We start from the raw sequence: 16,716 nt of genomic DNA, 5'->3' as shown, positions 1-16,716 counted from the left end.
CTTCACAATGGATTTTCACATGCACTATAAGACACCATCATGATCAGGAAAGAGTTATGGGCTCTGGAGTTTAAAAGACCTGGGTTTGAAATCCAGTTCTGCTACTCAATTGCTTTGTGACCCTACAAAATTAAACTCACTGAGCCATAAATTGTTTACAATATCGTAAAACTACTATGAATATTAAATGAAGTGTATACAAAACACTTAGCACCCATGCCTGGTATATAATAAGAACTTAACATACATTACAGGTTTTCCTCAACAGTTAAGGTACTAAAGTTTACTCAAGAGTACATTAGCTTCAAGGCAATTTTCAAATCCTTTTTTTTTCTTTAATGTAAACACTCCGACAAAATCTGGACACTGACCTAATTATTTACAAGGTACAATTTCTAGGCTCTGTCAATATATTTTAGAAGTCAAAAAATAGATTATCGTTTATTCAATACCAAGATATATTCCAGGCACTGCTACTCCCTCCATATTAATTTATATACACAGAGCTCCTTTCTTCTTGTATTAGAATTTGCTTATACATACCTAAAGTTTATAAAAATCATTATCTAACCTCAAAGCCTGAGTCTCTTCCTAAGTTCTCCATCTTAGATAATGAAACCATCATCCAGCTTGTCATCCAGGTTAGATATGAATCATCCAAGACTTCATCTTTTCACCCTCTATTTTGATCAATTGTCAAGTGTGATTAATGCAAATTACTAAACTTCTCTGAATTTTTTTCCACTCTACTGAATTTTCCTTAACTCAGGTCCTCAGTATTTCTCCCTTGAACTGGAGCAACCGACCCTCCTTCCCTTCACTGCTATTTACCTTCCACAGCAATTGTTTTTAGAACATTTATTCAGTTACTTAGATGTTGTTCCTTTTACCTACAGCAGTTTTTTATAAATCATATGTCAATTACAATATGTAAAAGTCTAACTGAGGCAGAAGTGGGGAACCTGGAAGTATTTCCCCAAGTCCATGTCAGCCAGTAAAGAATGTCCTTAAAAGATACTTTGAAAACCACTGGTCTATAGGGAAAACCACAAACTACAAAACATGTTAAATAAAAAAAACTAGCTTCACAAGCTATCTTTTTCCACCCTTTCTATTCTAACCATATCATCTAGGAGTCTCCGACCTCAAATCTCTGCAACCTAACTGTCATTGCCCCTAGCACACTAGGCTATTTGTCATCAGTGCATATTTGTCTATATTTTTCTCTCTGCCTTGAACGTTTTCCCCGATTCTGCATTTGTCCAACACTCAGCCTATAAGACATAGTTCTGAAGATTCTATCTCTCTGAGCATTAACCAACTTACCAAATTAAGGTAGTGGCTCCTATCTCTGTGATCTTATATTACCTTGTATGTATGTACTTGTATTATAGTCTGTATCACACTTTAATGCAATTATTAGTTTACATGTCCTTCTCCCTAATTTTCCCCAATTTTACTGTGACAAGGACTGCTACTCACATAATGATGCATTACCTATAGGACTAATACCCAAAATACAGTAGGTGCTTTACAAATTTTTGCCTCACTGAATTTATAAAGATCTCATTGTCATTGAATTCATTTTCTACCATGTAATAGCTTGAATGATTTTTAAAGGTCCAATGAGAGAAATGTTAAGCTTATTTTAAGTGTTTTGTGCACTTTTAGGTTGTTTTATTTTGAGTCCAAAAAGTTCAATACTAATTTATGAGACTGGTATTTTTAGGGGAGCACTGTTTATCACAGTGTTCAATAAAAAAATGGATTATGATTTAAGACTGACCACTTGCACTTTTTTTCTTTTCTAATCATAAGGTTTCTCTACCAGAGATGCATCATTTTTCTACTTTTAACCTAGAGTAATAACTTGTACAGGTACACAGGTGCCCAGAACCCTTGAAAACAAGAAGAATATTACTAAGTATAAGGAAGCAGGTGTGATGCATCCTATAGGAGGCTTTCAGACAATGCTAGTTTGGCCAGTGCACCCCCATCCCTGCCCCCAACACACAAAAGCATACATACACAAAATAAGGCCTTGAAAGGGATTTCCTGCATCAAAATGAGAATTAAGTTAAAAAAAAAAAAGTCATGTGTATTTGATTTGAGTCACTGGAGTACCAAAACTCTTTTCATGAATACTCAAAAAATTCAATAATGTAACCTCTAGTAGAGCTTGAAAAGCTCTGAAGGACAAGGCAATTTGATCAATATTAGTTTATTTCAAATGCTGGACAGTATGAGGAGACAAGGGTGATCATTGGATGGATTTTATTACCTGTCGGAGTGATAAGTCCTGGTGATAAGAGGCCTGGGACTGAGTGGGGCAGAAGGCGAGCATTATCCTGCAACACTCCCAAAGAACGTTTAGGAGGCCTGCCAGGCCTTGAACTGTTGAAAAACAGACAAACAAATATCAGGTTAAAGATTTTTGGAAATATCACTTGCTACATTCACCTTCTAAATCTTCTTTAATTGCCTGTATTTAATTAACTGTAGTTTCACTGATTACTAAAAGACCAGTATTTTCCTTCCCACTAAATTTCCCAACATAGTTATGGCAAACATTAAAACCATAAAAGATCAATTTTTAGTTTAGATTCCATTTATAAACCAGCACTTTGCAATGAAACTTACCTGTTGTGAGGAACCCACAGTTACCCCTCACTTGATCCCTAGTATTAACACATGCTACTGAAATCTGAGATAGTGACTCACAGAATTAAAATTGTATAAAATATGAAGTAATTAAGTCTCTGCCCAGCATGCCAGAGGTGAGGGGTAAAGAGCTGAGAGATGTAGAATAAGAGCTGATGTTTATTAGCATTTCTACAGCTGCAGAGAGCCCACAAGGAACAAAGGACCCCTCTCCCTCAGTAGGATTTTTCCTCCCTATTTTTTAAAACCAGGCTGTCTAACCAGCAGTGCACACTCTTGAAGTGGCTGTACTAACAAACCTGCCACCTTTGCAATCTAGGCTGTCTTTTCTCACAGATTGATTGGTGTTTTTAACTGATGAGTTGAGGCTAAACTTATAACATTAACCTAACCCATTCCATTTGCACATTCTTCACCCTAGTGTGAACAGTTCAGTTGCAAATGTGAAATAATGAAATAGAAAGCCATAAAATAATGAAATAGAAAGCCAGTATCTGGCCTCCATCTTGTACCCTAATACAGTCAGTGTACTGAATATATCATTTGGAAGCTGTCACCACAATAAGGAGGCGCATAAGTCATCGCACATTAGGATCAAGTCATTCTCTAGTCACCCAATATATTTCAAATACGACTTTCTAATGTTGCCTAAGATACTGCTGTTGGTTTTTGGTAGAAATACAGTTTACAAAGCAGAATAATAGGGCTTTTGACAAAATACTATTAAATAACCCAAGCCACAAAAATGTATGAGGTTCAGATAGGGAACATTTCCAAAAATGACTTTAGCTTCTCAAAGAAATTTAAGTTAAACCTCACTCTATCAACTTTGCAGTAGTAAAGTGCTCCATCAATGTAAGACAAACTCTGCTTTTATATGAAGACAACTTCTAGCAACCTTACACAGAGGTACCATTACCCAGCTCATTTTTCACATACCGCTGGTGTTACTTTCCTTCATTGTACATCAATATTGTATATCAGGCTAGCACAAAAGATTCTGTTTTCCTCATTCAATGTTTCAGTTTTATAAACTGACTCTCCTCTCCCTCTTTCTACTTGACTCTGAACCATAATTTATTCTATTTAATTTAGTGTTGTTATCCTGTTTATCCTTATCTTGTTTTATGGCTTCCTAACTCTTTTAAGGTATAGTGATAAGAGAAATATGCTATTTATTTCAAATGCCCTAAAGGATCCCAAGATCACTGAACAATATTCATCAGGGTATATCCAGTTATTAGAAGAAGGCATGTTATCTTGTTGAATAATCTTCACCAAATCTCTGCTTTTTAAGTGCTTCTTTGGGTCTTTTCTTTCCATTTGTCAGGACTCAAGCCTACTAACTTTATTCAGGTCTACCTGATTACTCTTTGTACACTTCCAATGTAAACATTTCAGTGTTGTCTTCATGCTCATGATCAGTTTCAGACAGATCCCTCTACTGATGCTCCCTCTACTTCCATATGATGAGCCAGCTGTTGACCATGAACTTTGAAAGCCATACGGTTTAACTAGTTCTGTGCCAAATATCTTGGTCAATCTCACAATTAAAAGTAGCTCTTTTCCAATAAACTGGCTCAGGCTTGGGAGGCATTAGAGGCCTCTTAGTCTGGTGGTTCTACCTTAAACTCCAAGGTTTGAAAAAATTGATCAAATTTCTAACCATCAGATTTATATTGGAGAAGTCATGGCTTATGTCACAAATGGCTTGGTAGCATTTACTACATATGCCATAAACCAAAGGACCATATTCTCCATCCTACCATTCTTTTCAGTTTATAAATTTTATGATGTTGGCAGGATTAATTTTGAGTCTCCCCATCTAGAATGTAAGCTCCATGAAGGCAGCACATATGTCTGGTTTTGTTTGTCACTATATCTTGAGCAATTTGCATGGTGTCTAGCACACAGTAGGGTCTGGTAAATGGTTAAGTCAGTTCATTCATAATGACAGGAAATATTATTCCACAGTTGTTACAATTTCCAAATATTCCCTAGATTGCTCAGTTCTCCTTGACCACATGAATTGCAAGCCAGTTGCATCATTTAATCATCAGTTAATCATTTTTAAGTCTTAGACTTTACAGCAATTATAGAACCTTCAAAATATGATCCATTCAAATGTGACTGTGGTTAAAGAAGGGTAGATGCCACTGTCTTATGTCTGAGAAGCCCCACAAGCTTCACAAGCTTCTCAAGGACTAAAAGTCCCTGGAGTTATACATGTGCAGTGACAGTGTCATTTATTCAATCATCCAGTACACAAACATGCTCTTCAGTGTATGTCTGGAACTGGAACTAGGTATCAGGGTCACAAAGGTTAAAATGTAAGCTTGACAAGGTCAAGGGTTTTGGTCTGTTTGTTCTTTGATATACTGTGAGAACCTAGAACAGCTTCTGACTTTGAGGAGCTTACGGTCTAGTGATAAAGATATGTGTTTGACCTTTCATTTAAAATTTATGATTAACTCTTTAGTGAGTATGATTATATGATATCTACTTCCAAACTTGCTTAAATTTATCAGAGAGCAAAAATCACATTCAGATGCCTACTCTTGGGAAGAAGACTTGGGCCCCTAGACTAAATTAATTAAAATCAGGCTTGTGAAAGTGCTTTATAATCAATAGCACTCCACACTAAAGTAAGATTGCTTTATTTTTACTTTTAGACCTAGACCTAATAATCCTTTATAGTAAGATACTCCTAGCACTAAATTTTCTGCATTTTCTTTCAAAGAACACAAGGCTGATAACATGATGAAAGACTTATAGAGGACTCTGCAGAAAGTTGGTAAAGATCATTCTTGATAGATGATCCTGCCATACTTCTAAGAGCTTTATTAGCATCAGGCAGATATTTACATATTAATCAAGACAAATAAACATGTGGTGATTTAACTAGGAAACTGTTATTTGGATGACAATTTAATCAGCATAGGTTGAAAGGTCCATCATTGCAGCATCCTGTTTCTGCTAAAATATTGATTGCCTTACTGATTTCAGTAATGCTTTATTTTACAGGGTACAAAACAAACCACGTAATTACTCGTTAATTGAATGATAATTACTTGTTGGCAATTATTTGTTTTCAGTTTAATTACAAGGTTATTTGTACTCTGCAAAACAAAATGGAACTTTTTTTTTTTTTTAAGTTCCCATCCAAATGGCTCAGTGGATGTATCAGGCATGGACACCACAAATGAAAGTTGTTAAAGTACATGGCAAATAACCCCATGAAATATCAAAACTTTCATTAAATAGTTCAGCTAAATCTTTGAGAGATTTCAGCTTTATAGAATCAACATTGGGTGTAACATTTATAGGTGGTTTGGAGAGACATGATTCCAAAGAATCATGATTTTTTTTCTAGGTCCAGGTCATCCTTCAACATAATTTATCTTGATATGTAGTTTACCTTTTATTCTGTAAACTTCATTAAAAGCAATGAAATAATAACTCCTGAGACTAAAGAATAACCCAACTTGAAATATATGTCAACAGTATTTCATATTTCTGCAGTTGAAGTGAATTACCATCAATGTTACCCTGCAGTTTATACACTTTGTAGAGCTAGCATTTCCCTAAGAGGGAAATTCAATAGGTCTTCTGGTATCAACAAGATATGACACATTTTATGAAATATTTATTTGAAGTTGTAATAGACAAAGTAGCTGCTACTTTGCTCATTAAGATTATGAATTTTCACTATTGGAATTATTTTAATTTCATGTCATCTATTTGTATATGAATCATAAGCAACTTAGTAAAGACGTGATTTTTTTGTTTCAAAGAAAAAAGTCTTGTTAATACATTCATTAGTCATGTCATGAGCCTTCAAGATATTTAATATAAATCATATGGTCACACATGATTTAGTGAGGAATCACAAGTCATGTCCTCTTCAATGAAAGTTTGGCTTACTATTCTTTAAAGAAACACTTGTAACAGTCTGGGACAAACTGAGCAAATTGCTAAAGATATAATGGCAGTTAAAGGTGGTATGAGCAGCAACTTGTAAAGACTACTGCAGTTGGATTCCTGAAGTGGGAGCTGTTAACAATGACCTGGGGTTTACTTTTCAGAGCTATTACTGATATTTAAAATCCCCTGGGATAGTCCCTGAATGTGTCTCTTCCTTGCTTACATTAGAAGCCATGAAAACCACAAATAATATTAGCTTTGAAGGTATTGTTTACCTGACTGTGAAAGTGCTACTTTGACTTTCAATGTGTTTGTTAAATAAGAATCTTTTTTTCGTTTTTTGCCAGAACAGTAAGACTTTTAATTGCATTGTGGATTAATAATAATCTCTTAGGTCTGACATTTATTACATTTCAAGGAGGCCAATGGTAGTTAAACTCTACCTGACCTTTTAGTGTTTATGAAGAGAAACAAACTCTGACCTCACAGCAACCTGAATCCATCTTCTCTCAGTGTTGGCAAACTGATCACTTTTCTAACTATTGCACTGGATTGTATTCCTAAACAGATCAAAGGCAGCAGCAACCAATTCAGCAACTGGGAAAAAGGCATCCATGCAAAATGAGCAATTAACATTAATCATATATGAAATTGTTCAAGCTGATAACTGGAACCTGGTCACTATGGTAACTCTCATAAAATGGTGCTTATGTTAAACTGGGCGTCAATCAGCCCTTGGTTCATGGGAACTTAAAATGTGGTTCATCATGTTTCTAGGCACTATCAATACAAGGAACAAAAAACACACCAGAGGCAAGGTCATATATATTCCATTACCATTTACTCCTTTTTTCAGTTCTAATAGGCATATCCAAAACTTAAATGTGGATATATTAAAAGCATCAACACCATTAGAGTTAGGAAAGTTAAGGAAATTATCTTTAACATAAGGGTGTTCAGGGGATGAAGGAAAACCTCCACTAGTTAATGGGTCATGCACTACAACGTCAAGGATCATGGAGAACAATTCAGGTTTATGCATTAATATTATAATTGCAATAAATTGAATTATTTATAGCTGTTATTTTAAATTGTGATGTTCAATTCCCTTGCTAACACCGAATTTCTGTTTTTCCTTCAATGAAAAAGAAATCTGATGTAATAAACAATTTAAGCATTGACTACTCACTTGCTAGAAAGTATAACTGTGAAGCTAATTTATACTTCATTTACTTGACTGCCCCCTATGTAAGTTAAATGTGCTCTAGGCCTGGTGTTAGCACCTTTAAATAAGTTTACTTTTGTCATAAACTGACTGAATTTTAATACGGTTCTTAGTATAATTAACAAAGATTGTTATAACAGAAGTACTGATGTATAGCTTGAATTCTTAGCAGCCTGTTTTTGTTCTGCTTGTGTAATTCCTATTAACATCAGCAGAATGGATGCACCTTAGTAAATCTTAGAGTAAATCAAATTAAACATTCCCCCTTCTAAGGTATATCATATCACTGTCAGACACATGTTCTTATAATAAAGGCATTCTTGAATTCAAGCAGTATATCACTGTGCAAAAGTTCTTGGTTACCAAAACTATAAACTAGAGGATAATTTTGATTCTCCCTCATCTTCTCCCTTCATTTTCAGTCTGTAATGCTTTTGTTCCATTGTAATATGTGTTGTCAATTTCCCTCTTTTTCCGTTCCTATTTCTAACATCCTAATTCAGGCCCTCATCACTTCACACCGAGGTTATTTTAAACAGGTTGCTTCATTGTTCCAGTCCATTCTACAGAAACCGTGCTATGAATTTTGGTGAAACATCCCTTTAGTTATGTCATCTTTTGCCCTAGAATATTCAATATTCCTGAATGCATACAAAAATAAATCTAAATGCCTTTCTCTAGTGATCTGCCTCAATATTTATTTCTTCCCTTTTCTACAATTACTTTTTAATTTTTTTTAATTTTTCACTAGGTTGGCATTCAATATTATATTAGTTTCATATGTACATCATAGTGGTTAGACACTTATATAATTCATGAAGGGATCCCTTGATAAGTCTAGCACCCACCTAGCACCATACATACTTATCACAATATTATTGACTGTATTCCCTATGCTGTACTTTACATCACTGTGACTATTTTATAACTGTCAATTTGTACTTCTTAGTTCCTTCCTTCACCTTTTCACCAAGACCTTAAAACCCCTCTTACCTGGCATCCATAATTTTGTTCTCTGTATCTATGAGTTTGTTTCTGTTTTTGTTTGTTTGCTTATTTTTTAGATTCCATGTATAAATGAAACCATATGGTTTCCTCGGGCAAGAGAAACAAAAGAAAAAATAAACAAATGGGACTACATCAAACTAAAAATGTTTTTGCACAGCAAAGGAAACCATCAACAAAATAAAAAGACATCCTACTGAATGGGAGAAGATACTCCCCAATGATACAACCCATAAGGGGTTAATGTATAAAATTTATAAAGAACTCATACAACTTAACACTGAAAAGACAAAGAATCTGATTGAAAAATGGGCAGAGGACTTGAATAGACATTTCTCCGCAGAGGACATACAGAGGGCCAACAGACGTGTGAAAAGATGCTCAACATCACTAATCATTAGAAAAATGCAAATTAAAACCACAATGAGATATAATCTGTCAGAATGGTCATCATCAAAAAATCAACATTGCGTGTTGGTGAGGATGTGGAGAAAAGGGAACCCTCATGCACTGTTGGTGGGATTGCAAATTGGTGCAGCCACTATGGAAAACAAAACTACCATATGTCCCAGCAATCTCCCTTCGGGTTTTTATCCAAAACACTAATTCGAAAAAACGTAAGGATCCTTATGTTCATTGCAGCACTATTTACAATACACAAGATATGGAGGCAACCTTTGTGTTCATTGATAGACGACTGTACAAAGAAGATATGGTACATGTATGCAATGGAATATTACTCAGTCATAAAAAAGAATGAAATCTTACCATCTGTGACAACATGGATGGACCTAGAAGGTATTATGATAAGTGAAATAAGTCAGACAGAGAAAGACAAATTCCAATTACTTCTTAAATGAGTCTTCTACTTCAGCTGGACCAGTTGATTCACTATCTGCTACGCACAGTATTTGACCCTAGAAGGCTTTCATTGTGAAACATTGTTAAATGAATGTTACCAGGGAAATGTTTTGTTAAGCTCCACTGCCTTGGGAACACTGAAGTATAACCTACTGTAACTGCTGCTGCTTTTCTGAAATGCCTCTTACTTTGTATCATCATACAGGCTTTCTTTATCACAAAGGGCACTTTAGTACCACCATTAGGGAGCCTGTTATTTAATAACTAGCCAAAATATTGTTTTTCATGTCTGGCCAATGAAGTCTCATTGGTAATTGGCAGTATGTGTATAATCCCATGATTATCTCAATAGTTAACATTTCAAGTTTGAATGTCAATCAGAAAATGCAGAAGTATGGTGTTAATATCACAACTCAGGAGAGCTTAGGGAGTTGAGCAAGACCTTGAGAAACCGATCACAAGCTGTGTTAGTCTATACGGTTAGGGATACAGCCTGAAAGCACACATTCAATTAATAAATACAGAAGCCAGTTTCCTTGCTGATATAAAATCTTTTAAAAATTTTGTTCTACGTGGACAATTATTAGCAAATCATATTAAAATAAAAGTACTTTAAACAACCTTAGATGTTATTCAGTGTGGTGCAGTGGAAAGCACTAGGAGTAAAACCTGAGTCTTAACTCTTTCACTCTGTTATTTGATTTCAAGTTATTTTTTTTAAATTCAAGTTTATTGGGGTTACAATTGTTAGTAAAATTACATAGGTTTCAGCTGTACAATTCTGTAATACATCATCTATATATCACCTTGTGTGTTCATCACCCAGAGTCAGTTCTCCTTCCATCACCATATATTTGATCCCCCTTACCCTCATCTCCCACCCTCCACCCCCCTTACCCTCTGGTAACAACTAAACTATTGTCTGTGTCTATGAGTTTTTGTTTCTTCATTTGTCTTGTTCCTTTGTTGTTTACATATTTATATACCATATATCAGTGAAATCATATGGTTCTCGACTTTTTGTGTCTGACTTATTTTGCTTAGCATAAAATGTGTCAGAAATCCACAAAAAAACACAAAAAGTTGATATTCTGACTATTTTATGCATTTAATAATAACAATTTGAGCTGCTTTGTCTATAAATGACATTTTTATGTATAAAAATTTCATATATATTCATTTGGATATATCCGACCATCATGGCAAAAGGGTTAATTCCAGTGTGGTAGGTAGAATTCCAAAGTTCTCCTTCATCCGAAGATTTCCAGCTCTAATTGCTAGAACTTTGAATATGATGAGACATTATGCTTGACATTATGCTATATTTCATGGCAAAATCCCATTTGCTGACGTGCTTAAGGTAACCAATCAGTTGACTCTGAGTGAACAAAACACAAGGAAATTACTTAGGTGGATCTAATATAATCCCACAAACCCTTTAAAAACAGAAAGAAAATCAAAGAATGTACCATTGCTGGTTTGAAGTTGGAGGGGGTCACGTGTCAAGGAATGTAGGTGGATTGTAGAAGCCAAGAACAGCCCTCGGCTAGCAGCCAGCAAGGCAACAGGCACACTAGTCCTGCAATTGAAATGAACTAGATTCTGCCAACAACTTCAATGAACTTGTGAGCAGATTCTGCCCCAGAGCTTCCAGAAAGAAGCCCAGCCTAAAACCTTGATTTCAGCCTTGAAAGACCCTGGGAACCCAACCAAGCCCTTCCATACTTCTGACAAACAGAAGTGTGAGACAGCAAATGGGTGTTGTTTTAAGTTGCTAAATTTGAAGCCATTGGTTGCACAACAACAGAAAACTAGCATAGCACTTTTGCCACTGTTGAGCTGTGTGACCTCAGGCAAATCATGTAAGTATTCTAGACATGTTTTCTCACTTTCAGATTAGAGATGTAAATGAAATAATCTATGACTCTGATTGTTAGATCTAAGCTGTATTTGTGGTCAAATGCACATAATTCATTAACTTCAAGGCATATACATCTGTCTCATCATTTCAACTTCCTCATCTGTCTATTTTAGCTTATCTTTTAAGTTAGGTGGCTGGATTGCTTCTGTGGAAAATACCCAAAAGGGGCAAAATGTGTATATAATACCATAGCATTTTCTTCACCTGATAACTCTGTGTAGAATATATATATACACACACACACACATACACACACATAATACATATATGTAAAATATGTATGTATGTGTGTATATGTGTGTATGTATATGTGTATATATATATATACACACATACATATATATGTATGTATGTATGTGTGTTTATTATATATATATATATATATATATATATATATATATATAGACTACTTTGAACATTTAAAAGTGCTGTACAACTTAAAAGGTAGGAAATTCTGACACATACTACAACCTGGATGAACCTTGATGCCACGCTAAATGAAATAAGGCAATCACAAAAAGACAAATACTATATGATTACATTTATATGAGGTATTTAGAGTAGTTAAACTCATAGAAACAGAAAGTGGGAATGTGTTTGCCAGGGGCTGGGCAGAGGTGAAATGGAGCGTTAGTTATTCAATGGGTATAATTTCAGTTTTGCCAGATAAATAAGTTCTGGAGATCTGTTGCATAACCACATGAATATAGTTAACACTGCTGAACTGTACACTTATAAATGTTGTAGATGGTAATTTTATGTTATATGTATTTTACAATCTTAAAAAAATAATTAATCAATCAAATGGTTAAGATGGTACATTTTATGTTACATGTATTTTAACACAATTTTAACAGGAAAGCTCTCCCAAACATTTCCTAGTACATACTTAATTTACATCTTGAGAAGTCCTAACTTCTAAGGTAGAATTCAAGAGTTCAAACTTTACATTTCAATTTTGAAATACTGATTTTCTTACAGTAACATGTACTACATGTTTATACACAGATTTCTTTCACATTTTCCCTTCCCCATTTCTTACTTTGACAGGAAAACATTTCTTAGGTATCCCCCGCCACCAAGGGGGAAAAAAGCTGTCCCACATCTCTTTCCTGCTTTTTAAATAACAAAAACAATTTTCAGAACAGATCATAGCAGTTGACACGTAAATCAAGAACCAAATTAAAAAATTTTTGTCACTGATTACGGCATAATCATGGATAAGTTGGTAGACTTTAGTAAATGAGCATGAAGACCTGTGAGACTGCCATGGCAGTGGACATGCTTCTAAACAACTGGATTGTCTCATATGGTTCCCTGCCCTCCATCACTTTCATTTTGAACTCAGGTAAATTTGGGTAGATTCAAACATCACAAGTAAAACTTGAGATGCCACAGCCTAGATACAGATCAACACACTTTTATAAAAAGTCATTTTTCTTCCTAAATTATGGTTTCCACGAGGCAGCACAATTCAACAGGCCAGCAATAGACTGCCAACTCAGAAACTAAGATTGAATTTATCTGTGCCATCAATTCAGTTTGTAACCCTGAGAAACTCAATCTCTCTTCAGTTTCATCATCTGCTAAATGGGTACCAAGATGATTTGATTCAAGGAATTTTCAGGAATCAGAAACTCCACTCTCCAAAATCTTCCATAATAAAATAATGTGCAAGAAAAGAAACAACCAATGTGTGAGCATCTTTAAAACAAAATGTACCCCCAAATATAGGGAGAGAGCGGGCATAAAAAACATTAAAATTATTTCCATAATGTGATATATAGATGATGTATTACAGAACTGTACACTTGAAACCTATGTAGTTTTACTAACCATTGTCACCCCCAATGAATTTTAATTAAAATAAAGTAGTTTCAAAGTTGACATGAAGGAATTGTATTTGTAAATGAGAAATCAGAGTCTGTATTTATTCTGTGTGTTTTTGCTTTTGTTTTTCATGCCTTTCCCAGCCCATTACTCTTATATTAATATTATTATAATTATTGTACTAAACATACTATCTGTGACAGGATCTTACAGTGTACGTGTTCATTGTCTTTGAACTTTCTCTTTCTGGGGGTTACTTATTTTCTGCTTTGAGAGAATGCTATTTTCTGCACAGCAGGCTAGACAATACCAAATATGCTGTTAAAAACAACCCCTCAAGGCAGGAAGATAGAGACAGAAATAAACCTTTATATCCGAAAATAAATAATGTTTCATCACTGATAGCTTTTTCTAAGATAAATTCAACTAGCACACACTCATTTCATAATTGCTCAATACAATTTAAAGCCTGCTCTAAGTAGTAAAAACCTGTTGACTGTTTCTCTTTTTGAGATAAAATATTTATCAAGGTCAAAACCATGGAATAAAGTTCTTAAACAATGGGAAATTTGCCCCCATCAATGTGGTGTACTGAGAGAAATGAAATATCTGCCTCACAAAGGAGCTGGTGACGACTCTACTCTAACCCTCCTGCCATCTTCAGGTCAGGAAGGCATTTCGTGTATGTATACAGCACTTTCGTCCGTTTAGGCATTATAAAAATATAAATGAAATTTATCTCAGCATCACGGTAAAGTGAGTAGTTTGTCCCAATCTGCATATTGCAAGAAATTAAATGTAAATAGAATCTAGCTACTTATCTAGACTCTGAATTTCTTGTTAAGGACTGTATCTTATTGTATAGGTATTGCTTCATTGTGCCTAACATAGTTCTTGGTACAAAGTAAACATCAACTAGGAAGGAAGGAAAGAAGGAAGGACGGAAGAAAGGAAGGAAGGAAGGCAGGAGGGAGGGAGGAAGGGAGGAAAGGTTAAGAGAATTATTTTGAATGTTTTGCCAAGACACTTCATACAGTGTTACGTAAGCACTTTTGTGAGATTTCTTTAGAACGTCCGAGGTAGAACAGCCAAATATATTGATTTTCTGCTGAACTCTCCCAGAAATGGTTTAAAATACCAAAATTGACAGATGGCAGAGTTACCAACAGGAGAGAAGCACACTGAATATTTCTGCAATCTAAATTTAGAAAGGAAACTTTTTTTGAAAATGCGCAGGGTATAAAAACTGGAAAATATTTTCCTTTCCTTTTCTATTTAGATGAAAGGATTGATTCTCCTTCAAAAGCACTTGGTTAGAAAAGTCATCCATAACTTCAGTTTGAAAACTGGGGAAGTAAGGTCAGCAAGGTAATAGTTTCTATTTAATTCTCAATTTACATTAAGCCACAGGAAAATTAATCATTCCAAATAATCTTGAAAATAACAGTGAGGAAGGAAGGGGTTTTGCATTTTCTTAAACCCTTGGTGAGAGGCTATTGTATCCTTTATCTTCCTGTCTTTCAGAAAGTCAGTGGTTGTGTTTAACTTTATTCACTTACCATTCAGATATAACATATTATGAGATGTTTTTGAATGAATATTAGCCACTAAAGAGTACAAACTTTCTGACAGTTTCCTTTAAATTTTTGTGGTTACATGAGCATTTCACAAACCCGTATTCACAACTGCACACATTATAATTTACACATTAAATACAACAGGGTTTCACCTTAGGCCTCCTGCCTAGAATAATAATTTAAAATCTTTTTATTCTTTCATAAAAGTATAATTATAAATGGGAAAGTGGCAGCAAAGGAAAGATGTTAAGAAAGAACTTAGAATAATGTCTTCCATTTGAATACAGAAAGGCTGATGAAGAAGAGAATTAGGTGGGGAGGGAGGAAAATAAGTTTTCAGGGATGAGAGCTAACATGTCAAGTGCAAAGCATGACATATTAAACTGAAGGTGTGACAGATCTGTCTAATTGCCCAAAGCACAACCAGCCTGCCTTTATGCTGGACAGGAAAACTCACAAACATTCCTCACTGGAATTCATTGGTTAAAAGTCAGCAATGAAATATACATGCAAAAGGTTATTTGCTGCTTTTACTTCCCATGAGCTGGGGCTATCTAACAACTTAGCAACTATATTTTCCCTGAAAATAAATAGTATGGTCATTTAATTTGTCTTTTGTTACAACCTGAATGTGTATCGTCTAATCTTGGAGTCTCTTCCTCCACACTACAGGTGCTTCCCTTTTGCTAATTAAACATTAACATTGTGCAATTGTTGGTGCTCTAAAATTGGTGGTTAATCACCTCTGACTAAGAGTACTACAGAAAGTCTAGGTAAGTTGTGTTCCAGATAAATTTTAATAAATACAAGATGTTTCCGTCCTCTGCAGCATTATGCTGGAAATTTATAGTTTATATTTCAAGATGTCCACTTTAAATGGCATTGTTTTTCTACAACTTCATTCCTTGAAATAGTGAGTGGGAGTGGGGGATATGGATTAAAGATGTGCTTAAAGAAGTATGTCATATTATTTAGTCAAAGTCAAAGGCAGGGGATTTTACACAAATCTTGCACGTGTGTTGTTGGTAAATTCTTTTTTTCCCTCCTGAAATGTACTGATTAATGTTAAGGTTTATATCCTCCTGTGAGCAACATCTATTACTCAAAGTAATATTCTTAATATATTGGTAAATAGTAATCTGTTACCAAAGCAATGGATATTGGGTTTAGAGAGAATAGATAGAAATAAGAACATGAAATTCAATAGTCAAATGTACATGTGAGTGTTTGTATATGTACATAAACTGAAAATCAAGACCCAAGTGAGATAAAAAGTCTTGGAACTGAATCCCCAGTCTGTCACCAGTGCTCTGAAAGCAGTGGTGATTTTGGACCAATTAACACCAGCCTGTAAGCACCAACTGTGTGCGTCACTCCCTAACTTCACATTGAGGATCTCAGGTTGGTAGCTTGAAATAGGCCATGGAGGAAGTATTGATATCACAGAAATCAGCAAGTACTACAAATCAGGGCACCCCTCCCAGCCAGTTGTTAAACATTTACCAGCACACAACTGTCTGAAAGGACAGCATTGTGGTCTAAATGAAATAATACTTCATTGGACTATGCCATTTGCATTTTTATATAATTGAAGATAAAACTATTATATCTGCAATGAAAAATAATAAAGACATTGTAAAGCATCCATAATAACAAAACTTAAGTATGGAAACATGTCTATGTACCAAAACATACGGAAAGTTGTTTTGCTA

General features: G+C 34.9%; 1 protein-coding gene across 5 annotated transcripts in view; it reads right to left on the bottom strand.

The window, feature by feature from the left end:
* The window catches only part of DACH2 (dachshund family transcription factor 2), a 675,689-nt gene that overhangs the window by 390,610 nt on the left and 268,363 nt on the right, over positions 1-16,716 (bottom strand). For all 5 annotated transcript variants that reach the window (XM_074323712.1, XM_074323713.1, XM_074323714.1 and 2 more), the window contains one exon: positions 2,282-2,394. In XM_074323712.1, the coding sequence (XP_074179813.1) occupies positions 2,282-2,394 (113 nt within the window). The remainder of the gene's footprint in view (positions 1-2,281; positions 2,395-16,716) is intronic.

The sequence above is a fragment of the Rhinolophus sinicus genome, chromosome X, assembly GCF_036562045.2.
Source record: "Rhinolophus sinicus isolate RSC01 chromosome X, ASM3656204v1, whole genome shotgun sequence".
Taxonomy (NCBI): domain Eukaryota; kingdom Metazoa; phylum Chordata; class Mammalia; order Chiroptera; family Rhinolophidae; genus Rhinolophus; species Rhinolophus sinicus.
Note: the sequence above shows the minus strand (reverse complement) of the source record. Positions and strands in the feature narration are given on the sequence as shown.